Raw genomic sequence first — 20,478 nt, 5'->3', positions numbered from 1 at the left:
TGTCTTTCAATATCGGAACATTTTAACAACTTTTTAATCCTACTACTACTGGTTAATATTTTTCATTGTTGATGTTCTAGACAGTTCAAAATCGTAAACATTATCCTTCATAATTGTCGTCTAGAAATGAAGACAGCATCAAACTTAACTTTGCGTTGTAGTTAGTAAATACTGAATTGTTAATGTTGTAATGGTATTCGTCTCATTACACCTGCAAAGATAAAAAAGCAATTTAGTATAAACAAGTTTTGTTTTCCAGTTGAAGAAATGAAATCAACAAAGGTATTTGATCCATCGAATTTTAATATTCGTTCTTTTAACGGAAAAACTTGGTTATCTATTTGTATGCTTAAAACCCAGTTATAATATAAGCAGTGCTTTTGCTTTGACATGCTTAAATCTATTTTGACTTGGGAAATTTTTAGTGGATCAAAGATATTATATTGGTCATACTTGATTTCGGATGTATTTCCAAAATATGTTTTTAAGCACCAATGATGAAAGAATAGTGGAAAACCAATTTACCTTGAATTTATTTCATAGAAGGTCTAGTTCTAAAAATGTCTCTTACTATTTACTAGAATTAATATATATATATATTATTAATTTTTAATGGTATTATCAATTTTGCCATTTAAAAAGAAATAGAGTGCCAATAGAGTTGACTCACTTTTTTACATTCGCAAATTTGTCATATAATTATATAAATTTATTTCATATCGCTGCTGATTTCCATTTCTTTTTGTTGATTCAATATTCAGATTTTCAACTTACACATATTCATAATTCGACTTTATTACCATCAATTCTATAAAGTGTCATATTCATAAACTCTCGGACATTGATATATAAATTATTTGGATAAAAGGTATGTTCATCAAAGGAAATCTTGTTAATTTCTTGTTTCATCAGCATTCAGCTGCACCATATTTTTTCACTGACATAAACTTGTGAAATAAGATTTAAAAAAAATCTTGTTATCTTAAAAATAGAATTAATTTTGAGATGAACTTAAGAAAACACTATTCACCTAAGAAAATCATGTATAATATACATGAATTTCAGACCAATCAAGTAAACTCTTGTGGGATTCCTTGAATTTAGAAGCACATGATTACATGTACACTTACAATCGAGTATCTTTTTGGTTCGGCAAGGATTAGATTCTTCTTGTTATATGTTTTTAGGCGTGTTTGGGGCTTTAAGAGGGGGCGGCGGGGTATTTTTAATACTAAAACAAACAAGAACATTTCTTCACCTAATATGTCATTCCCGTTATCAGTTTTATCAACACGACTTTCCCAAAATTTTGCAATCTCTAAGGCAAGTGAGGTCCAACGTTGGTCAAAATATCAGTTGCAGCATCGTTAGATGATACGTAAAGGTATTGTCGTGGAGCATATGAAACATCAGCTGCCACGTGTACTTAATATGTTGATGCTAAATCCCATGGAGACGTCTCTATACCTGTTAAATGAAATGAGTGATTCCCAATGATTGTATTCCATTCTCCGCGTCAACAATTAATGCATCATTTAAAAACAATAGTTGCATAGAACTCTGTACGGAAAAAGATTAATTGAAAAACGTGACATGTTTGTAAGATAAATAAAAGCACACGGATATCATCTATTGTTTAAACTAGAGTTCTTGTGCTTAATTTTTAAGTTCATTTGTAATAATCTGTGAACCAATGTTTGTTTTTTTTAGCCTTGTTTGTCTTTTTGGTCATGACGTTGTCTATCCTGGTAATAACGGTTAATCATGAATTAACTTTTCTTATGATATTGGAACAATATATGAACATCACAAAATTTGGTAGGCAATACCTATATGTCAAGTAAATATTACATCTATTTGTTAATGTTAAGTGTAATATAAATACCAGTAACAGCTTGTTCCCATGGGAATCGGACACCCAAGTACCCAGTTTCTTTGGCGTTTTCCCTAGCTCATCATATATACCAGGATTAAAATTATGTACGCCAGACGCGTGTTTCGTCTATAAAAGACTCATCAGTGATGCTCGAATAAAAAAAAACTAAAGAGTCCAAACAAGAAACGAAGTTGAAGGGCATTGAGGACCCACAATTCTGAAATTCAAATGCAGCTGAGTTATTATGCAATATAGCTGTATAGCATTATATAACATTTCGGGATTATTCACCGTAACATATCAAAAAGTAAAATAACAAAAATACCGAACTCCAAGAAAAATTCAAAATGGAGAGTCCCTTATCAAGTGGCAAAATCAAAAGCTCAAACACATCAAACGAATGGAAAACAACTCTCATATTCCTTACTTGGCACAGGCATTTCCTTATGTAGAAAATGGCGGTTTGAGCTTTTGATTTTGCCAATTGTTAAGGGACTTTCCGTTATGAATTTTCCTTGGAGTTCGGTATTTTTGGTGTTTGACTTTTTTTTTAAAGAACAGAACATAATGTGAAAACTCAAAAATATCTAGTGAAAGAAAATTTGAATTTTCATAAGATTACTCTGTAAGGACAAACGTTAAGATCGTAAAATCGAAGTGTATCTTGACATTAAACTTACATTCTAATGCACTTATTTTGTATCAATGTTTCTGATTGGATGACAATAAGCGTAAAATTCTCTACCTCCCTGTCTGTAACTAAGGAAGCCGACATTTTGAATTCCGGAATGTATAGACATGTAATTTCCCCAATAATAAGCAAAAAAACTCACATTTTGCACATAGAAATCTTCTTTTTATCAAATTTTATTACATTCTGAAGCGATCAAGAAGCCAGAAAACGCCCGGTGTTTACGTTTGATGCCGGAAGCATACCTATGACGTCACCTAGTTATGGCGCCAAAGAAGAAAACATCATTTCGCGGAATTTTTGTTTAATGAAAATTTTACACTGAAATACTGACTAAAATTGAATGATTTGTTTATTTTGCATTAGAATAGAGATAACTGTATTGTATTTGAAGCTTTGCGGACGTCCATTGGTAGTTTAACTGTTGCAAATATCCGTTTACCTGTCTCCGCTACGCGTCGCCAGGTAAACTAAATTTGCGACAGTAAAACTACGTATGGACGTCCGCAAAGCTTCAAATACAAAACAGTTATCTCTAAATTGACTTACATTATCAACAAGGCAAATGAGTTATCGCTAGACATGTAGAATTATAAAACAGTGGTTAACTAGAATACGTCACAAAATACGTAAATATGTTGAGCGAACAGATAAGAAACATGAAAGATTGGCAGGCGATCATTCAAAACTGCAATAATATTCGGTATTGTTCACAACTGGTTTTATTAATAAATATTGCTCCAATCTTGACTGCTTATTATTATTATTTTTTTAATTTCGCAACAAAAAATACTGTTTAATTTTTTTCTAGAGTTGCCCATCTTTGCACAGTTTACTATTCTTCATTCCATACTCTGACAAAGGCAATCGAATGGAATTTTCGTTTCTTTGACATACATTTCATTACAAAGTGTTTAAAAAATATTGGATCTGACAAGATGGTACTGACACTTCAAAAGCCAAAATTCTAAATTTTGATAAACTTGTTAAAATTAACAGCTGAACTTAAGCGAAGACTTTAAACATGATTCATTTTTGCATTTGTTGGTGGAAGTTGTTAGTATTGTTTAATTTGATTTTACAAGTCTTTCATTGCCTGTTGGTTCTGTCGGCAATAGAAAAAGCTATTAAGATTCAGTAAAATGTGGACAGAAGTGTTGTCCCCTTTTGCAGTTATGAACCTACAAAAAAAATGTCAACAAAAGACTTATATGTGACTTTTAAGTAAAGCCGTCTTAGAATAGTGGTTTTTTCTTAAACAAATATCTTTTTTTTTTCAATAAAAACAGTGATGAAAGTGCTTTTCTAAGATAGATCAAATATATCTGGAGGTGTGGACCATGCATGATACAATATCGAAATGATGTGACACATGAACTATTAAGAACAACATTTCTTATAAAAAGACGTTTATTTCAAGATAAAGTATGATAGGACATTACAATAAAAAAGAGTAGTTTTATTTTCAATCCAACGCATTTGTCCTCGCCAGAAACTGTATTACCGCCTATCGTTGGTGTACGATGGGGAAAATCTTCCACCTTAAATACAACCTTTCCTCTTTTGAACGTTTTAGTCATTCCAATTTGTGTGTTCAATTCTTTTTTAGATGACGATTGTATTGTTAACGCCGATTTTCCGTCAGATTCACTTATCAGTGTTACCTGGATATCGCTTTGATTTACAGAAACATCAAATTCAAATCCCTTGTATTTCAATCCTTTCATTGCCCAACGATTGACACCTGGCAAAAGGTGAGGATTAAAATCTAATTGTGATTCACGAATCCGTATTTCACCGTAGCCGAAAATGACAGCCTGCAATAAACCTCCTGCTCCAGTTATAAAATTTACACATCTTGGTCCATCAGGCGCGTTTGAAGGTTTCTCACTGAATACCTGAAAAGTGTATCATGTATGTTTATATTGAATACAAGTTAAAAATAACACTTTAACATTTTTTCTGGATTAACCTTTATTGCGAACGCTCAAAGACAAGGAGGATGAATAAATACATAAACACGTGATAAACTTTAGGACTAAAGGGACCTAAAAATAATAGTCAAATCCATCAACGGTTAATTTTGTCTATAAATAAAACTTGGAAATGAGAATCGAAACAAAAAGTCTTGTAGAAGACTGCAAGAAGTCTCGTCAAAATTTATAGGATTTACACTGTTATGGATAAAACAAATAAGCTTATTTTAAAAAGTAACTAAAGCCTTTTAATTATAAAAAGATAATTATATCAAGAAATAATTAATAATGAAAAATGATCACACTTACAAAATTAAAATTATAATCAGATAAGTTTATAAGAATTAGGATTTCGCTTTGGTGTAAAACACTAACAATAAATCTATCTATTAATATTTCAGATACAATTTCATTCATCCGTTTCTGGATGTCTTGCAATGCCAAACATCACACAAAAATGTGATATTTGCAATTTTTCGTATTGAGCAAATTTGAAATGTGCCGCAATGTATAAGCCTAAATAGCATTTTGGTTTAATGGAAATAAGAAAAAAAACTATTGAATTATTTTTAACTTGTTGAAATTAAAATAATGTGTGTCATCAACATTGTGAAATTGACTTTGTAATTGAAGCCATTAAAGAAAAAAATACCATACTATTATAGAAAATACCTCAAGTTGTTTACAATCTTTAGCTGAACGGGAAAGAGTGATACTAATATCCAGAGTCCATTGACGGTACGACAGGCAAGGTAATGGATTTGTCAGTCGTGTAGAGTAACTTTCACGCCATGCATTATTAAAAGATAAAAATGTAGTTCTTATGTTTAAAATGTATGTGTTATATACCTTAAATGGACCATTGATATTCCTGAGTAACATTTTGAACATATCTTGAGCTTTTGGTTCATTCTGTAGTTCCAACCATCCAACAGTGTGCATACTCCAAGTGCCAGTATCTGGTCCAAATTGATCGGTCATCTGAAATGAGTTATTCGTATAATATTTCGATTGACCAAATATTTATGATAGCGATTCTTCCTTAATATTTATCATCGATTCTTTCTAAAACTGACACCCCTTTAAAAAAAGAATACCAAGAGAAATTTACGATTTTGTTTTTGCCTGCATGGTATTCTGCTGGCATTCTGCTGGCATTGTGCAGATTTTAGTTATATCTTTGACGCGAATGAATGATGTTTTGGTTTTGCAAAACGTTGAATTTGTCTTACCAATAAGAGAGAAAACATCTTGTATCTAGAACTTTTCCTATTTCTATATCAAAAGACCTGAATTCAATGAAATGTTTAGAAAAACTCCTCTTCCATTTAAGACAATATACATCCAATTCTAGTATTTACTACTGTGACTTGACTATAGGTGTTGCTGTTTACCCTTAACTATTGTTCAACCAGATTGTAAAATTGACAATACAATTGGGACATTTAAATTCATGGACCAGTTCGTATTGTTCGAGTTGGGTCTACCTTTATGGTACCTGTACTGTTTTGTTTTATTCACCTAACCTAACCTTACAGCATGCTTTCTTGAAGTTTTTCTTCACCTACGGTTATTCTATCATGTCTATAATACAAATTGATTGGGAAGAAAATATTATTTGTTTTCATTGTTTTAAATCCCCAATATAGATGATTAATCTAATTTTGACCCCAATAGTTTAAATCAGTAAAAGCTTTTCTTAACTGCATGTTAATATGCATGAAAATTAAAACTGTTTTAACCAAGTAAATGAATCTTTAAATTTTTAACCCTTTTACATAGTATTGTCCAGTTGTCAGTGAAACAAGACATAGCTATTCAGGTGTTTTCAGTTTTCAGATGGGTATGTTATGCTTTTCTTCATATATCCCTTCAAATTTATCGTCTTAGTATTATTCGCAGTGTTTGAAATCTATTGGATTCAATGTGCATTATAATCTATTGGGAATTAATTTAATTTGAATTCACTTCTTAGATACCATTTAATTTTGCTTCTTTAAATCTTACTTGTTTTTTTCAAGAATGGATTGTCATGAATGTATCAAGGAGGAAATAATTCATTCAAAATGTGTTGTGTGTGACTTTCACATGATGATGTACATGTAAAATTTGAAATAATTTTGGAGCAAACCTTTTAGTGTTTTTCTTTGAAATCTACTAGGATTTTTGTGCATAAAATTCTATGTTCACTCGAGGGAATTCACTTTATATAAGATTGGATTTAGTTAGATATAAAAGGTAAACAAATTTCAAAACTGAAATGCAAGTAGGAGAAATAAGTTCATCCAACATGTTTCTGTGGCTTTAAATATGATTTTGATAATAATCATTATAAAATTCTGGATTTAATATGAAGATAATTTATCTGTTTAAATGGGATATATATCATGGAAATCGAATCGAATACATTGTGAATACAGTGGATATAGTCAAATCAAGTGAAAAAAATATAATTAAGTGAAAAATAAAAGTGAAATTCTCCAAAAAAATCATAACGTGAGGATAACAATTTTGAATGTGATATTGGAAATAATCATTATAAAATGCTGGTTCTAATATTAACTTACTGTGACATATATCATGGGATATGAATTACAAAACTGAATACTTTGGATATAGTAAAATCAAGTGAAAAGTGAAAAACATAAATAAAATATTCTAAAAAATTTGTAAAGTGAGAATAATTATTTGGAAAGTGATATTGGTAAATAATAAAAAAAATTACAAACTTTCTGGATCTAATATAAAAAATGCACCTGTTTAATTGGGATATATATCATGGGAAATTAAACAGAATACTGTGAATATAGAAAAAAATCTAGTGATATAGTAAAAAATATATGAAAGTATTCCAAACAGTTTATGAAATTAGGAAAATATTTTAAAATTATTTCAAATAGTGAAACTGGATGGGATATCAAATATCAGTGTCAATAAATAAATAAAATTGTTTATTCATAAATATTATTTTGATATTTCACTATGAAAAAATACTTTGTACAAGGCTCATGTCAATAAGTATTGAACAAATGTCAAATGGAGGGAATGTACACATTTGTTCTGGTGTTATTTAACTGTGGGAAATTATGGAAATTATGAAATAATTAAGATTTCCACAAGAGTAAAAAAATATTTTGAGTTATCTCCCATTAGAAAAAGCCAAAGAGATAAAAGATGTCTTTTCAACAATATGAAAGAAATCCTATCACTCATAGTATTTTGCTATAAAAACATTATGAGGAAATATCGTGCATTATACGACATGCATTTAAATACTCTGCAATAAAAAAAACATACATTCCTGTTCTGGCTTGCTTAATCTTAAAATTTGAAATAGCAGTAATAGAAAAATCTTTCTTATTCCTTGTAATCGTTGTGCTTCTTTGACAATTGTATGGCCAATTACAAGGAATAAATTCATTTCAATGAAAAAAAGATTGCAATTACAATGTGTATTTCCTTTAAGGTGGTACATAACACTACAGGGAGATAACTCTGTAAAAATCAGCTGAACGTTTTAATCACGTTCTATTGTTAAGGAAATATTAAGCTTCTCAATGATCAAAATTAGTGTTTGTTAAACTGATACATATCCAATGAAATTTTCCGATAAAGTGTGTGGTTCAAGTTTTTTGAAATTTTTATATTTTTGTCTAAGGGTCAAAGTAAATATGTTATGAAAATCAAACAAGCCGAATTAATTTGAGTCAATGTGTTTGGTACCACCTTAAGTTACTTATTTTAGGATTTTCTAATAAAATCATGGGGAAATGAATTTTTTTTTAATCAGCAGGTTTTAGCACATATTAGAACATGAAATAAAATTGCATCTTGCAGTCATACTCTAGCTTTATTCATACCATATATACTAATTCAAACTGTATGCATGTTATGTTATTTAACAAAGACAATATTGAAGCCTTAATGCCACACATGGATAACTTTTGAAAGACCTATGTCAGTTACACTACAACAATTACAATCGAACAAGTGATGAGCCAGCATCAAGGTAGACTCTAAATGCACGAGTGATTATCTATTAACTCTAACAATACCAACTGGTCAATTTAAATGTCCCAATTGTATTTTCAATTTTACAATATGGTTGAATAATAGTTAAAGGTATACAGCAACACCTAAAGTCAAGTCACGGTAACAAAAAAAAAACCTAAACAACACTAAAAAAACCAAAGGTACCAAACAGGCTTATAAGTTTGTACACCAGACGCGATTTTCGTCTACAAAAGACTTATCAGTAACGCTCGAATTAAAAATGTTAAAAGGCTTAATAAAGTACGAAGTTGAAGAGCAACGGACCAAAATTCTTTTTGTAAAATACAGATAAGATAATCTATTCCTGGAATAGAAAATCCATTTTCTTTTCGTACCTTTTTAAAAGTGTATCCATTGCAAAACATGAACTTTGCCGTTTATGCAAATCTGCAACTCCTTCTCAACCATTGATTGGTATTTAATGAAATTTTTACACATCCTTTCTTATATATTGTTATTGCGGACTTTTCTTTATAAGAACGAGATTCTGGGGTTAACCAAGTTAAATAACTTCTTGGAGTCGGTTGAGCGGGAAAGATACATACAACTAGCTAATAACAGGTATTTTGAAAACATGAAGTCTTGAAAGTTTTACCCCATTGACTCATATTAATCAAAGTGTTGTCTTACTTCAATTGTTTTGGTTAAACTTTGTTGCTACATTGTATTTTTATTGTTATACTTTTATAACGTATTAAACAATTTGTGGCTCTTTCCAGTTATTATCCTTTTAGATATCTTACTTTTTCATATACTACCAGGTCGTTTTGTCTTATTTCAGGGTCCATTGGCATTAACAACGGAAATCCCAGGAGAACGACATCAGATTGCTTTATTTTATCTAAAGTAAGAAAAACAGCTTGACATATTTTTTTTATAAATTGTTACGCAAACAATCAATAAGTTCAACGAAGACTGTTTTGAGATAATTCACATGAAAATAATGTTCCGGGAAAACATAACAATTTAAATCAACTTGTTCAACATGACCTTCAAAAAGAATGTTGCTATATTATCGAATTTAATCAAATTATTTAATGAATTTATAACAAGAGTACACACGTACACTGAAATGCACTGCCTTCTTTACTGATCATAATTGAATTTATATTGAAGTTCTTTAAGATAAAAGTTTTGCTATAAGTATCGTATAAACGTAACATGGTCAATGATTCATGTAAATAAGGTCAAAGGAACCCTGCCAGATAGACCTATCCGTCATAAAATCATTCCGTACACCAAATTAAGACAACCCATAACTGTTTATAGTGTATGAGAAACAGACATAACCACGAAAGATTAATGGATATAAATGAAGTATTAAAATGAGGCCAAGGTCAGATTAACCAGCCAGACAGACATGAATATAATACAGTCATTCCAAACACCAAATGTAGATGACCTACTGCGTATAGTATCTGAGAAGCAGACATAAACAAGAAAACTTTATGTTGACCAAAACAACCATGAAAATGAGGTCAAAGTCAGATGAAGTTGCCAAACAGCCATGTACACCTTGCTATAATTCCATTTACCTGTGATAATATAAATGTCACATAAAATACGTCACTTTTTGTGACATTGATCCATTCATGTGACGCACAGTTTATATTTCGTTTGTGGTGTCCTGGTGTGCTGTTGTAAATTCATGGCAGGTGTTCGTTGTTATCCTGCGGTTTACATGTTGTTATGTACTACTATATTATTTATTTATGTATTTGTCTGTTCTGAGTGTTCTTGCGTTTGTTTGTGCTGTATTCCTGTCACGTAGTTTTGTCATTTTAGCGGTATTTGTAACATTGTCATATTAGCCGGAGGTTTGGCTAGCCATAAAACCAGGTTCAACCCACCATTTTTTCTTAAAATGTCCTGTATCAAGTCAGGAAAATGGCAGTTGTTTCCAGATAGTCCGTTTCTATGTATGTTGGCGTTTGCTTTTGTTGTAGTTCAGTGTTTCTGTTGTTCCGTTGTTTTCCTCTTATAGTTGATGTGTTTCCCTCGGTTTTAGTTTGTTACCCGGATTTGTTTTTGCTTAATCTAATTATGACTATTGAACAGCGGTATACTACTGTTGCCTTTATTTATGGTATCTGAGAAAAAAAGATCAAACCATGAAATCTTAACATGTATTTCATCAATGAATTATCAATAATGAGGTGAAGGTCAGACTCTGACAGACTTACATGTTCACATGAAAATCATTCCATATGTCAAACATAGTTGACCTATTGCTTAGATAGTCTGTGAATCAGAAATAGCCACAAAAACAAAACATTGACATATTCACCATGAAAATGAAGTCAAGGTCAGATGAAGGCTACCAGGCGGACATGTACACCCTACAATCATTGCATACACCAAATATAGTTGTCCTATTCCTCATAGTATACGAGAAAATGACCAAACCACGAAGAACCATGAAATTGAAGTCAATGCCAGATGAAACCTGCCAGCCCAACATGTACATCCTACAGTGTTTCCATACATCAATTATAGTTGACCTATTGGTTATATTATCTGAGATACGGTATTGATCTAGACTCTTTTGTTGCCTTGGGCTGTTTTCTGCTCTTTGGTCGAGTTGTTGTCCATTGACATATTCCCCGTTTCCATTCTCTGTTCTTTTTAACTTTGATTTCTGATTATCCATGAAATTAGGTCAAAGTAAGGGGGTACGGTTGGCGTACATGTTGATCGTGCAGGATCCCATATACCAAATATAGTTATCATATTACTCATAATAGGAGAGAAATTCACGGGACCAAAAAAAAAAACAAAACACAAATTTCTTTCAAGAAGCCACTGAACCTTTAAAGTTAGATCAAGGATAATAGGCATATGGCAGACTGAAACTTCGAAAAATAAGGCATCTTTATAAAAGGTATGACTCTTCTGACATATAAAGCTTAATGCAAAGAGTTAACGATGTTGCCACCACTGAATTAGCATCGCTATGCGACTTTCGTAGTAGGCGAGACAAAAATCTTCGTATAAAATTTACAAACCTTTTAATCTGAATCCCTCAAACTGAGGATGAAATCTTTCATGCTCGTCAAAGAGTATTTTGAGTTTACTTGCAGTTTCCTTATACTTTGCAATTTCATTCTTTTGCTTCGAGTCAATACTGAAATATTTTAAACAACTGCATTAAATCTATTGCATTTTTAAATCTAAAAACCGATTGAATACTTAATATTTAGCCATACAATTTTGAAAATATCGAGATATATCAGTGAGAATAATACTTCGAAACGTAATATACCAGTGAGAATAATACTTCGAAACGTAATATATCAGTGAGAATCAATTTGGACATGAGAATACATCACCGAGAATAGTACGTGGAAACGTGAATATATCAATGAGTATAATACTTGGATACGAAAATATATCAGTGAGAATAATACTTGGAAACCTGAATATAGCAGTGAGAATAATACTTGGAAACAGAATAAATGAAAATGGTTCAACCCCATAAAGATGTCTATATATGACAATCTGTCTGTCAATATAGGAACATTTTTACAACTTTTTAATCCTACTCCTGCTAGTTAATATTTTTATTGTTGATGTTCTGGACAGTTCAAAATCGTAAACATTACCCTTTATAACTGTCGTCTAGAAATGAAGGCAGCATCAAACTTAACTTTGCGTTGTAGTTAGTAAATACTGAATTGTTAATGTTGTAATGGTATTCGTCCGGTCCCATTACACCTGCAAAGATAAAAAAGCAATTTAGTATAAACAAGTTTTGTTTTCCCGTGGAAGAAATGAAATAAACAAAAGTATTTGATACATCCAATTTTTAACTTTTAACGGAAAAATATGGTTATCTATTTATATACTACAATCCCAGTAGTTAGTGATTTTGCTTTGACATGCTTATTTCTATTTTGAGTTGGGAAATTTTTAATGGATCAAAGATATAAAATTGGTCATACTTATCTTTTATAATGAAAATTTGCCCTACATATAGTGGCAAAAAACATATTTACATTGATTTTTGCCTTTACCTTATCTGTGAAAAATATGATAAACATCGTCTGTTTTTTCTTCATATAATTGAATTTTGATTTCACTATAGAAAACCAGATGTTTATGAACATGAGAGAGACCAATTTAGTAAGTTCTAATAGTTTTGTGACTTCGAACCTAGAAGCACATGTATACATGTAACATTACAATATATAGCGGGGGTATATTTTACTATTAAAACAAACAAGAACATTTATTCACCTAATATGTCATTCCCGTCATCAGTTTTATTAACACGACTTTCCCAAAATTTTGCAATCTCTAAGGCAAGTGACGATCAACCGTTGGTCAAAATATCAGTTGCGTCATCTTTAGATGATACGTAAAGATATTGTCGTAGAGCATATGAAACATCAGCTGTCACATGTACTTGATATTTTGATGCTAAATCCCATGGACACGTCTCTATACCTGTTAAATGACATGAGTGATTTTCAATGATTGTATTCAATTCTCCGGTTCAACAATTAATGCATCATTTAAAAACAATAGTTGCAAAGAACTCTGTACGGAAATAGATTAATTGAAAAACGTGACATGTTAGTAATATAAATAAAAGCACACGATACCATCTACTGTTTTAACTATTGTTCTTGTGCTTAATTTTTAATTCCCTGTGTAATAATCTGTGAAGCAATGTTTGTTCCTTAGTCTTGTTTGTCTTTTGGTCATGACGTTGTCTATCCTGGTAGTTACGGTTTAACATAAATTAACTTTTTTTATGATATTGGAACAATATATGAACATTACAAAATTTGGCAATCAAACCTTATGTCTATTTGTTAATGTTAAGTGTATTATGAATACCAGTAACAGCTTGTTCCCATGGGAATCGGGCTCCCAAGTACCTAGTTCCTTTGGCGTTTTCCTTTGCTGTATCTAGCACTCGAATCCTAGAATTTATAATCAAGCGAGCTAAATTTGGATGAAACATCATAATTGGTGGCATTATCCACGTATCCATATCCCAGTACACGTGACCTGCATAGTCATTTGAAGGACCCCCAGTTATATTGGGGTTGATTTTACCACCACGAGATAATCCACCTGAAATTAGAAAAAAATATTAGTCGAGAAGTTATCGAATGGTACGTTATAAACTTGATCATGGCTAAATAATGAATTGTTCATTATTGATTTGCTTGTGCTTTTTGTTATGTATTTTATTGTTACCATTGAGTATACAGTTGACTGTTATTCCGGTGCAGATTTTTGTAGTGTGTTCTCGTGTGTACCATTTGTCGTTCCACTGATCGATATTGGAAGATGAAGGTTGATATATATATCTAGAGGATGGTTTAGCCCTTCCGTTTGTTCGTGTGTCTATTCCGGGTCTGATGCCTTTGTCCTGACGTTTCTGTGTTCTGTGAAATTTGGTTTTGAGTGCAGATCTTTGATAGTCTCTGTTAAATTTATTCACATTTTTTATAGACACGGGACGATTTAACTCTTGTCATACCGTATATGCACCTACCTATTGTTGATAACTGTATTTTGGCTCTTTTTTCTGTTCTTTTTTTTTGTGGTATTCAAAATTGCTGTCTCAATGGCATCTCTTTTTGGAATGTTAGTTACGTAAGCGCGTCACTGTTTTTGATATCCTGTGGTGTTTGTCGTTGATGGAATATGTTCGTTGTTGTTCTGCGGTTTGCATGTTATGTCGACTATTATATTATTTGTTTGTGCGTTTCTCTGTGATGAATGTTCTTGCGTGTGTTTGTGCTGTATTTCTTTCACGTAGTGTTGTCATTTTAGCGATATTTTTTTTTAATATTGTCATAAAGCGGGAGGTTTGGCTAACCATAAATTCAGGTTCAACCCACAAAGTTTTCTTAAAATGTCCTGTACCAAGTCAGGAATATGGCAGTTATTATCAAATAGTTCGTTTCTATCTATGTATGTTGGCGTTTGTTTTTGTTGCACTTCAGTGTTCCTGTTGTTCCTTTGTTTTCCTCTTATAGTTGATGTGTTTCCCTCGGTTTTAGTTTGTAACCCGGATTTGTTTTCTCTCAATCGATTTATGACTTTTGAACACCGGTATACTACTGTTGCCTTTATTTGTTCATGAAAATAAAGAAGGTCTCGTCTGCTAGTGGGCATTAATTCAAGATTTGTTGGCGTCAAAGTAAAATTGATGAAGATTAAGATCGTCTTTGGATCGTCCCTATGTTTTTCCAGTGCCTCTGCTACTAAAATAAAGCAAATCTATTGACTGCAATATCCTAACCACTATGATATGAAAGCGCTTCACAGCATATCTACTGCTTACCTGGGCTTAATCCTATAAACGGATTGTGATCATTTTGTTTTTGTGGTAAAGAAGATAATATGTTATAGAAGGCTGCATGAATATTCCTTTGGAGCTCTTTATTATCACCATGGATTTCTATATGGCCATTCTTCCAAATTCTGTTCCATTCCTAAAAGAATTTACAGTTTATTCTAAAAATGGGAAAAAATAGAAAAACACGTTATACTTAATAATTATGCATGAATTTAATTATCGTAACAATGCAATGAAGAAATGGTTCTGCTAAAACGTGACTTGCATGGATGTTTAAAAGGCGGACAAAAAGAATAATCGCTTTCTTCACCTGTTTATGTTGTTCGACCAGATCATCATATCTCATTCCCATGGCCTTTGTGTACAATGAGAACACTTCCTCTTTATTATTACCAATAGATGAAATCGAAATCCAGCTTGATCTATATGAACCATTGATGAGTTCCTCTAATAAATTGACTTTTTTAGTCCAAACATGATGGAATCTCATTGGATCTAAGTCATCTGTCTCCGGTCTTTTGTTTTCACCTGACCAATAACTATCATGCAATTGTATAATATTAAAGAATAAATTTAAAGCATAATGCAAGTTATTGATTTACCTTTGAATAAATAATCATGTTCATACAGTTGACAGTGAAATATCTACAAAACCAAATAAAATAAGTGCATCGAGTTTTCGTTTAGGTGATTCATTTTGTTAAGATATTTGGAATATCTTGTTTCTCAACTCGATTTCATATAATTTTCCGCCAATTCAATGCATTTTTATTAGTGTTGCATCTCCGTGCTAGTGGTAAATTGTTATGCTTATCATAGATGTATAAACCCATACATCTATGGGTTCATTAACACGCATACATCGACATTTACGTATTTACTCAGAACTATAAGCTAAAGTTCGAAATGTTTCAATCGACGCAATTTAAAACACGTAAGTATTTTTCAGTTGGAAGTGTTCCTTAAAAACAAAATAAAAAAAAATGCTTTGAATACAGTCTATATGTAAGTATACACTGAGAGCTTTGGTGACTATTTACATGTTAAAAAATGTTGTAGACAGTGTGCGTTTATAGTATCGTTTTCCTAACAGTGTGGACGAGACCATTTTTTGGCGCGCTCAAGTCTCCCATTAACTGGGTTAAATTAGGTGAACGTTCGTCTGTAACGCCCACTTATCACGTCGTATTTATTATAGACATTTAAACTGTGGGGTCACCAAAGGTTCTCAACGCCTGACTCAAATAATTCGAAAAACTAGTACAGGAATAACCTTTGTGTTTTGATTAATATTGAATACTTAAACGTTCTTTACTTGCGTTTTTTTATGTTTTGATCAACAATTTCATTTTATGTATCGAAATGTGTAACAAGTGTTTATCTAAATCCCCACTGGAGGTCCTCTGTCAGACTGCGTGAGCGTAAAATCATTGTTATCGATATTCGACGACAAACAAGTTAAAGGTAAATGATTCAGTAGTATTAATAACAAAAGTACTACGGTTGTCCACACTGTTACGGGAATACCTCTAAATCAATATTCATTTTGAGATGTAAAAATTGTTTCATCTTTTTAAATAGCTGAACATATACCTACATTGTTTCATTATTTAATTAAATGAAAACGAAAAAAAAAAAAACAAACAAACAATCACATAATCCTTTATTTCTTACATACGTGGTTGAATTATCAATTTTGACCTCTGAAAAGTTGCCGACGTCCTGGCTGAAACCACCTTTTTGGCATATAAAACTAATATTGGTTGGTAAAATCTGCTGAACGGAGACATGAGTAACCATTAGAGTATCATATTTTCGGTGAGCAAAATACATGATGGTTATACTTGTATTTTGTGTTGGGTGGTAAATTTTCTGATAGAAAATGCCTGAAAAATAGAAATATCGAAATGAAATAAGAAGACTTCTTTTGATTATATAAAAAAGGAACAGTTTTTTTTCGTGTAATTCGAAATTCTGTTCATTTGAAAAAAGAGAACATTAAAACACGTGGAAAAGTCTTTAAAAAATGATGATTTAATTAATGATTTTGAAAATTGACTTTTGCTTACATGTACAAGATCAAAGTTTTATAAATAATAAAAACCCAGTTAACCTTGCCAGTTATTATGACTATTTTAATCATCAAGGAATTCAAGTACTGTATATACTCTAGGTTCGACAGGTAGTGTTATGATGGTCGTATTTTATCATTTTCTTACCCATTAAATCGTCTGTCCACAACTCAAAAACCAATGACTATTTTAGAGAAACCTAAGAAAATCATTCGAACTTTTGTTTAAAGCTATATTTGACTCTATTTGATGGCACTTATGATAAATACTGATATAACTGAAAATTAAAGATAGCTTCTAAAAATAACTACTTGTTTACCATTTAACACATCCAGGGCGTAATATCTAGAATCACGACCGTCATCAAACTGAACATCAACAGCTGAAGTGGCTTGCAATCTGGCTCTGTGGCTATCTTCTCTGTAACCATTGTAAAATCCATTCATGTATATGGTATCACTCAAGACATTTGTAGCAATATGGCCATTACCGATAGGTGGCATAAATTTCTCATCTGGTAAACTGAGGTATATAAGTTCAAAGGTATTAGTATTATACTACAGTTTAATGTTAGACTCAACAAAGTGATTCAAATTTGTTTCATATTGATAAAATTTACAAACAAAAGATCATGATATAGACTATCCAATAAGAAATATCAAAGGTCAATACTCAATTGTTTAACTTTCTATGTTAAAACTTTTTACTAACAGTTTCATTGCACTTTCATTCAGAAAAGACATCGTTCTTTCAGAACACAGTAACTACACAGTGAGTAATACGTTAGACGTCATTCAGAAAAGATATCGTTCTTTCAGTTTACTGCAGTAACTACACAGTGAGTAATACGTTAGACGTCATTCAGAAAAGATATCGTTCATTCAGTTTACATCAGTAACTACACAGTGAGTAACACGTTAGACATCATTCAGAAAAGACATCGTTCTTTCAGTTTACTGCAGTAACTACATAGTTAGTAACACGTTATAGAATAGTTTCTGTATCTCTTGTTTCTCTAAGAATCGAGATAATAAGGAAGTGAATAAAGTGCTCAAAACTAGTTTAACTCCGCAACATTTTAATGAGCATGTACCAAATCAAGAATGTGGCTAGTAGGTGTTGCTCTATGTGTGCTTGATACACAGTTCAATTTTGCGGTAAAAACTTTTTATTTTCATGTTTCACTAAAAATTCTCTTTATATTTTACAACATTACAAATCTATTGTCCTGAATGGTCAACATGATATGGTGATTACTTATTTATCAAAGTTATAGAAGACACAAATAATAGAATCATTTTTATTCGATATGTTTGTCTTTTCGTCGTTTTTTGTTTTTTGTCATGGCATTGTCAGTGTATTTTCAAATTATAAGTTTGAATATCCCTTTGGTATCTTTCGCCTCTTTTATATATACTTTTTTTCGAATAAAAAATACCAATTCGTATTTACATTTATTTTTGTATCTATATATAACACTATGATTTGTACGGAAAGGTATTAATTCGCAGTTTTAGAATCTAATGAACTCTGGGTAGTATTTTCAAAAGCGTGATTGGCTTACAACGTCCTAAACAATATGATTTCAACCAATGACGTGACGTAATTTTCATTGTTGGATACGAACAATGAAATTACCCACAATCCTTTAGATTCTGAAACGGTAAATTGTGAAGATGTGAAAACAATTGATAGTAGGTAAAGGATACAAAATAAAATGGTTATCAAAACCATTAATATGAAGAATGTAGCTATAGGGTACCTAAAACAGCAATAAAGCAATGAACAGTAAGTAAACAACATGATGATTAGATTTCTACATTAGCCATACGATTTTTCATGTTGGACAAGCACCCACGCTATATTGCGAGCTTTTAATCGCCCCGACATTAGACAAACTTCGATTTATTCAACACTGACTATCAAACATATTATACATTATCAATAGGTATATATATAATCCTAAATAGACATAAATATCACTACTGCAGACAAGACCAGAGTTTAAAATTTGATTGATTATTTTTATTGGAAAAAAAAGACAGCAAAGAATTAATAACTTAGAAGACCAAGGAAAATATGTAATCCCGTTCTTAAAAGTTCAGAGACATATTTTTATATGTACTGTTGGGACTTTTGGGATAGCCGATTAATATAATGTGAAAGATGAAATTATTAATGCATGTGTTGTTGCAGATATTTTTGTAGGATAGGTGATTTTTTAAATTTATTTATGCTAATGCAATTACCGATGTCATACCTACTTGATACCAGGCACCAAACATCGTCACTGTCACATGGTGAATAGCTTGAAGAACCAACAACAATCAGACATTGAAACAAGTAGAAGCAAATGGTAAGCACAAACTGCAAATAACGAAACTGACATTTTTTAAACTTGCATTTACAAAAGCAAGTCATGCCGTCTTACATTTTGTTACAGCCAATTCGCCGTTTCAGAATCTAAAAGACCATGGGTAATCTCATTGTTCGTACCCCAAAATGAAAACAACGTCACGTCATTGGTTGAATTTCAATTGTTTTGGAAGTTGTAAGACAACCACAGCGTCTTGGTGTACGCTTTTGAAAATATTACCCGAAATGCATTAGATTTTGAAACGGCGAATTAAGTTTTGTAATTATCATGATTTTAATTAATCAACATTGCTTTGATTTAGGTTGTAGCCCTGCAACTATCAAAATAAATCAGATGTTATATTGATATGTTGTGATCCCCTGTAATAATGTTTAATTGTTTTACTTGCCCAATAACCTTTAATCATTTTATTCTGTTTTTTTCATTATTCACATTAAGAGTTGCTTTGATATAAAAAAAATAAATCATTAGTTATTCGTCTCAGACTTGAAAAGGTATTGCTAAAACCTATATAAAGAAAATTTTAAATTATCTCCAAAGATTCACGGTTTAAATAAAAGTTAAGTCAAAGATTGTTAAAATATTTACCTCTCCCATTGTGTATCTATACTGAATAAATTTCTTGGACTCCAAGTGATAACAGAATATATGTCCTCGGTGATTTAAATATTGCATAATTGATACAAAAATTATAGTTACATCATTTTATATTTTTGTTATTTGGAGTTGATGAAAAAGAATACATGTTAAAGGAAATATCGTAAAAACCATACTTGAAACTATACACGTGTAAAGCTTAATGTATTTTGTCTTTATGTCAAAAATAAACAAATTCCAACAACAAATTGATAACAGAATCCTCATTTAAATATGAACAACTTTTCGATAAGATAATTACTGTTTACAAGTTGTCATATTTGAAGGAACGAACCTGATTTTTTTATGCAGGGAAAATTTCCAGTCTCTTTGTTCTGTTTGTTTAGTAGGTCCTATCCCTGTAGTAGAACTATGTAATAATAGCAAGATTTATGTTTATCAATGTTTTGAGTGCATACATTCTTCAAAAACGCGGACTTAGATATGTGAAAGGCACAATGTCATCCGTAATTTTCAG

General features: G+C 31.4%; 1 protein-coding gene across 1 annotated transcript; it reads right to left on the bottom strand.

The window, feature by feature from the left end:
- Positions 1-3,982: 3,982 nt before the first annotated feature.
- LOC127737053 (protein-glucosylgalactosylhydroxylysine glucosidase-like) lies at positions 3,983-19,961 on the bottom strand. The gene is given in 10 exon segments (XM_052247586.1): positions 3,983-4,465; positions 5,393-5,524; positions 9,340-9,437; positions 11,602-11,720; positions 12,199-12,310; positions 12,833-13,042; positions 13,439-13,678; positions 14,901-15,051; positions 17,299-17,544; positions 19,953-19,961. Coding segments are annotated over 10 exon segments (1,800 nt in total).
- Between the last annotated feature and the right edge of the window lie 517 nt (positions 19,962-20,478).

This window comes from Mytilus californianus, unplaced genomic scaffold (genome assembly GCF_021869535.1).
Source record: "Mytilus californianus isolate M0D057914Y unplaced genomic scaffold, xbMytCali1.0.p SCAF_4, whole genome shotgun sequence".
NCBI lineage: Eukaryota > Metazoa > Mollusca > Bivalvia > Mytilida > Mytilidae > Mytilus > Mytilus californianus.
The sequence above is the reverse complement of the archived record's forward strand: the minus strand, read 5'-3'. Positions and strand labels throughout refer to the sequence as shown.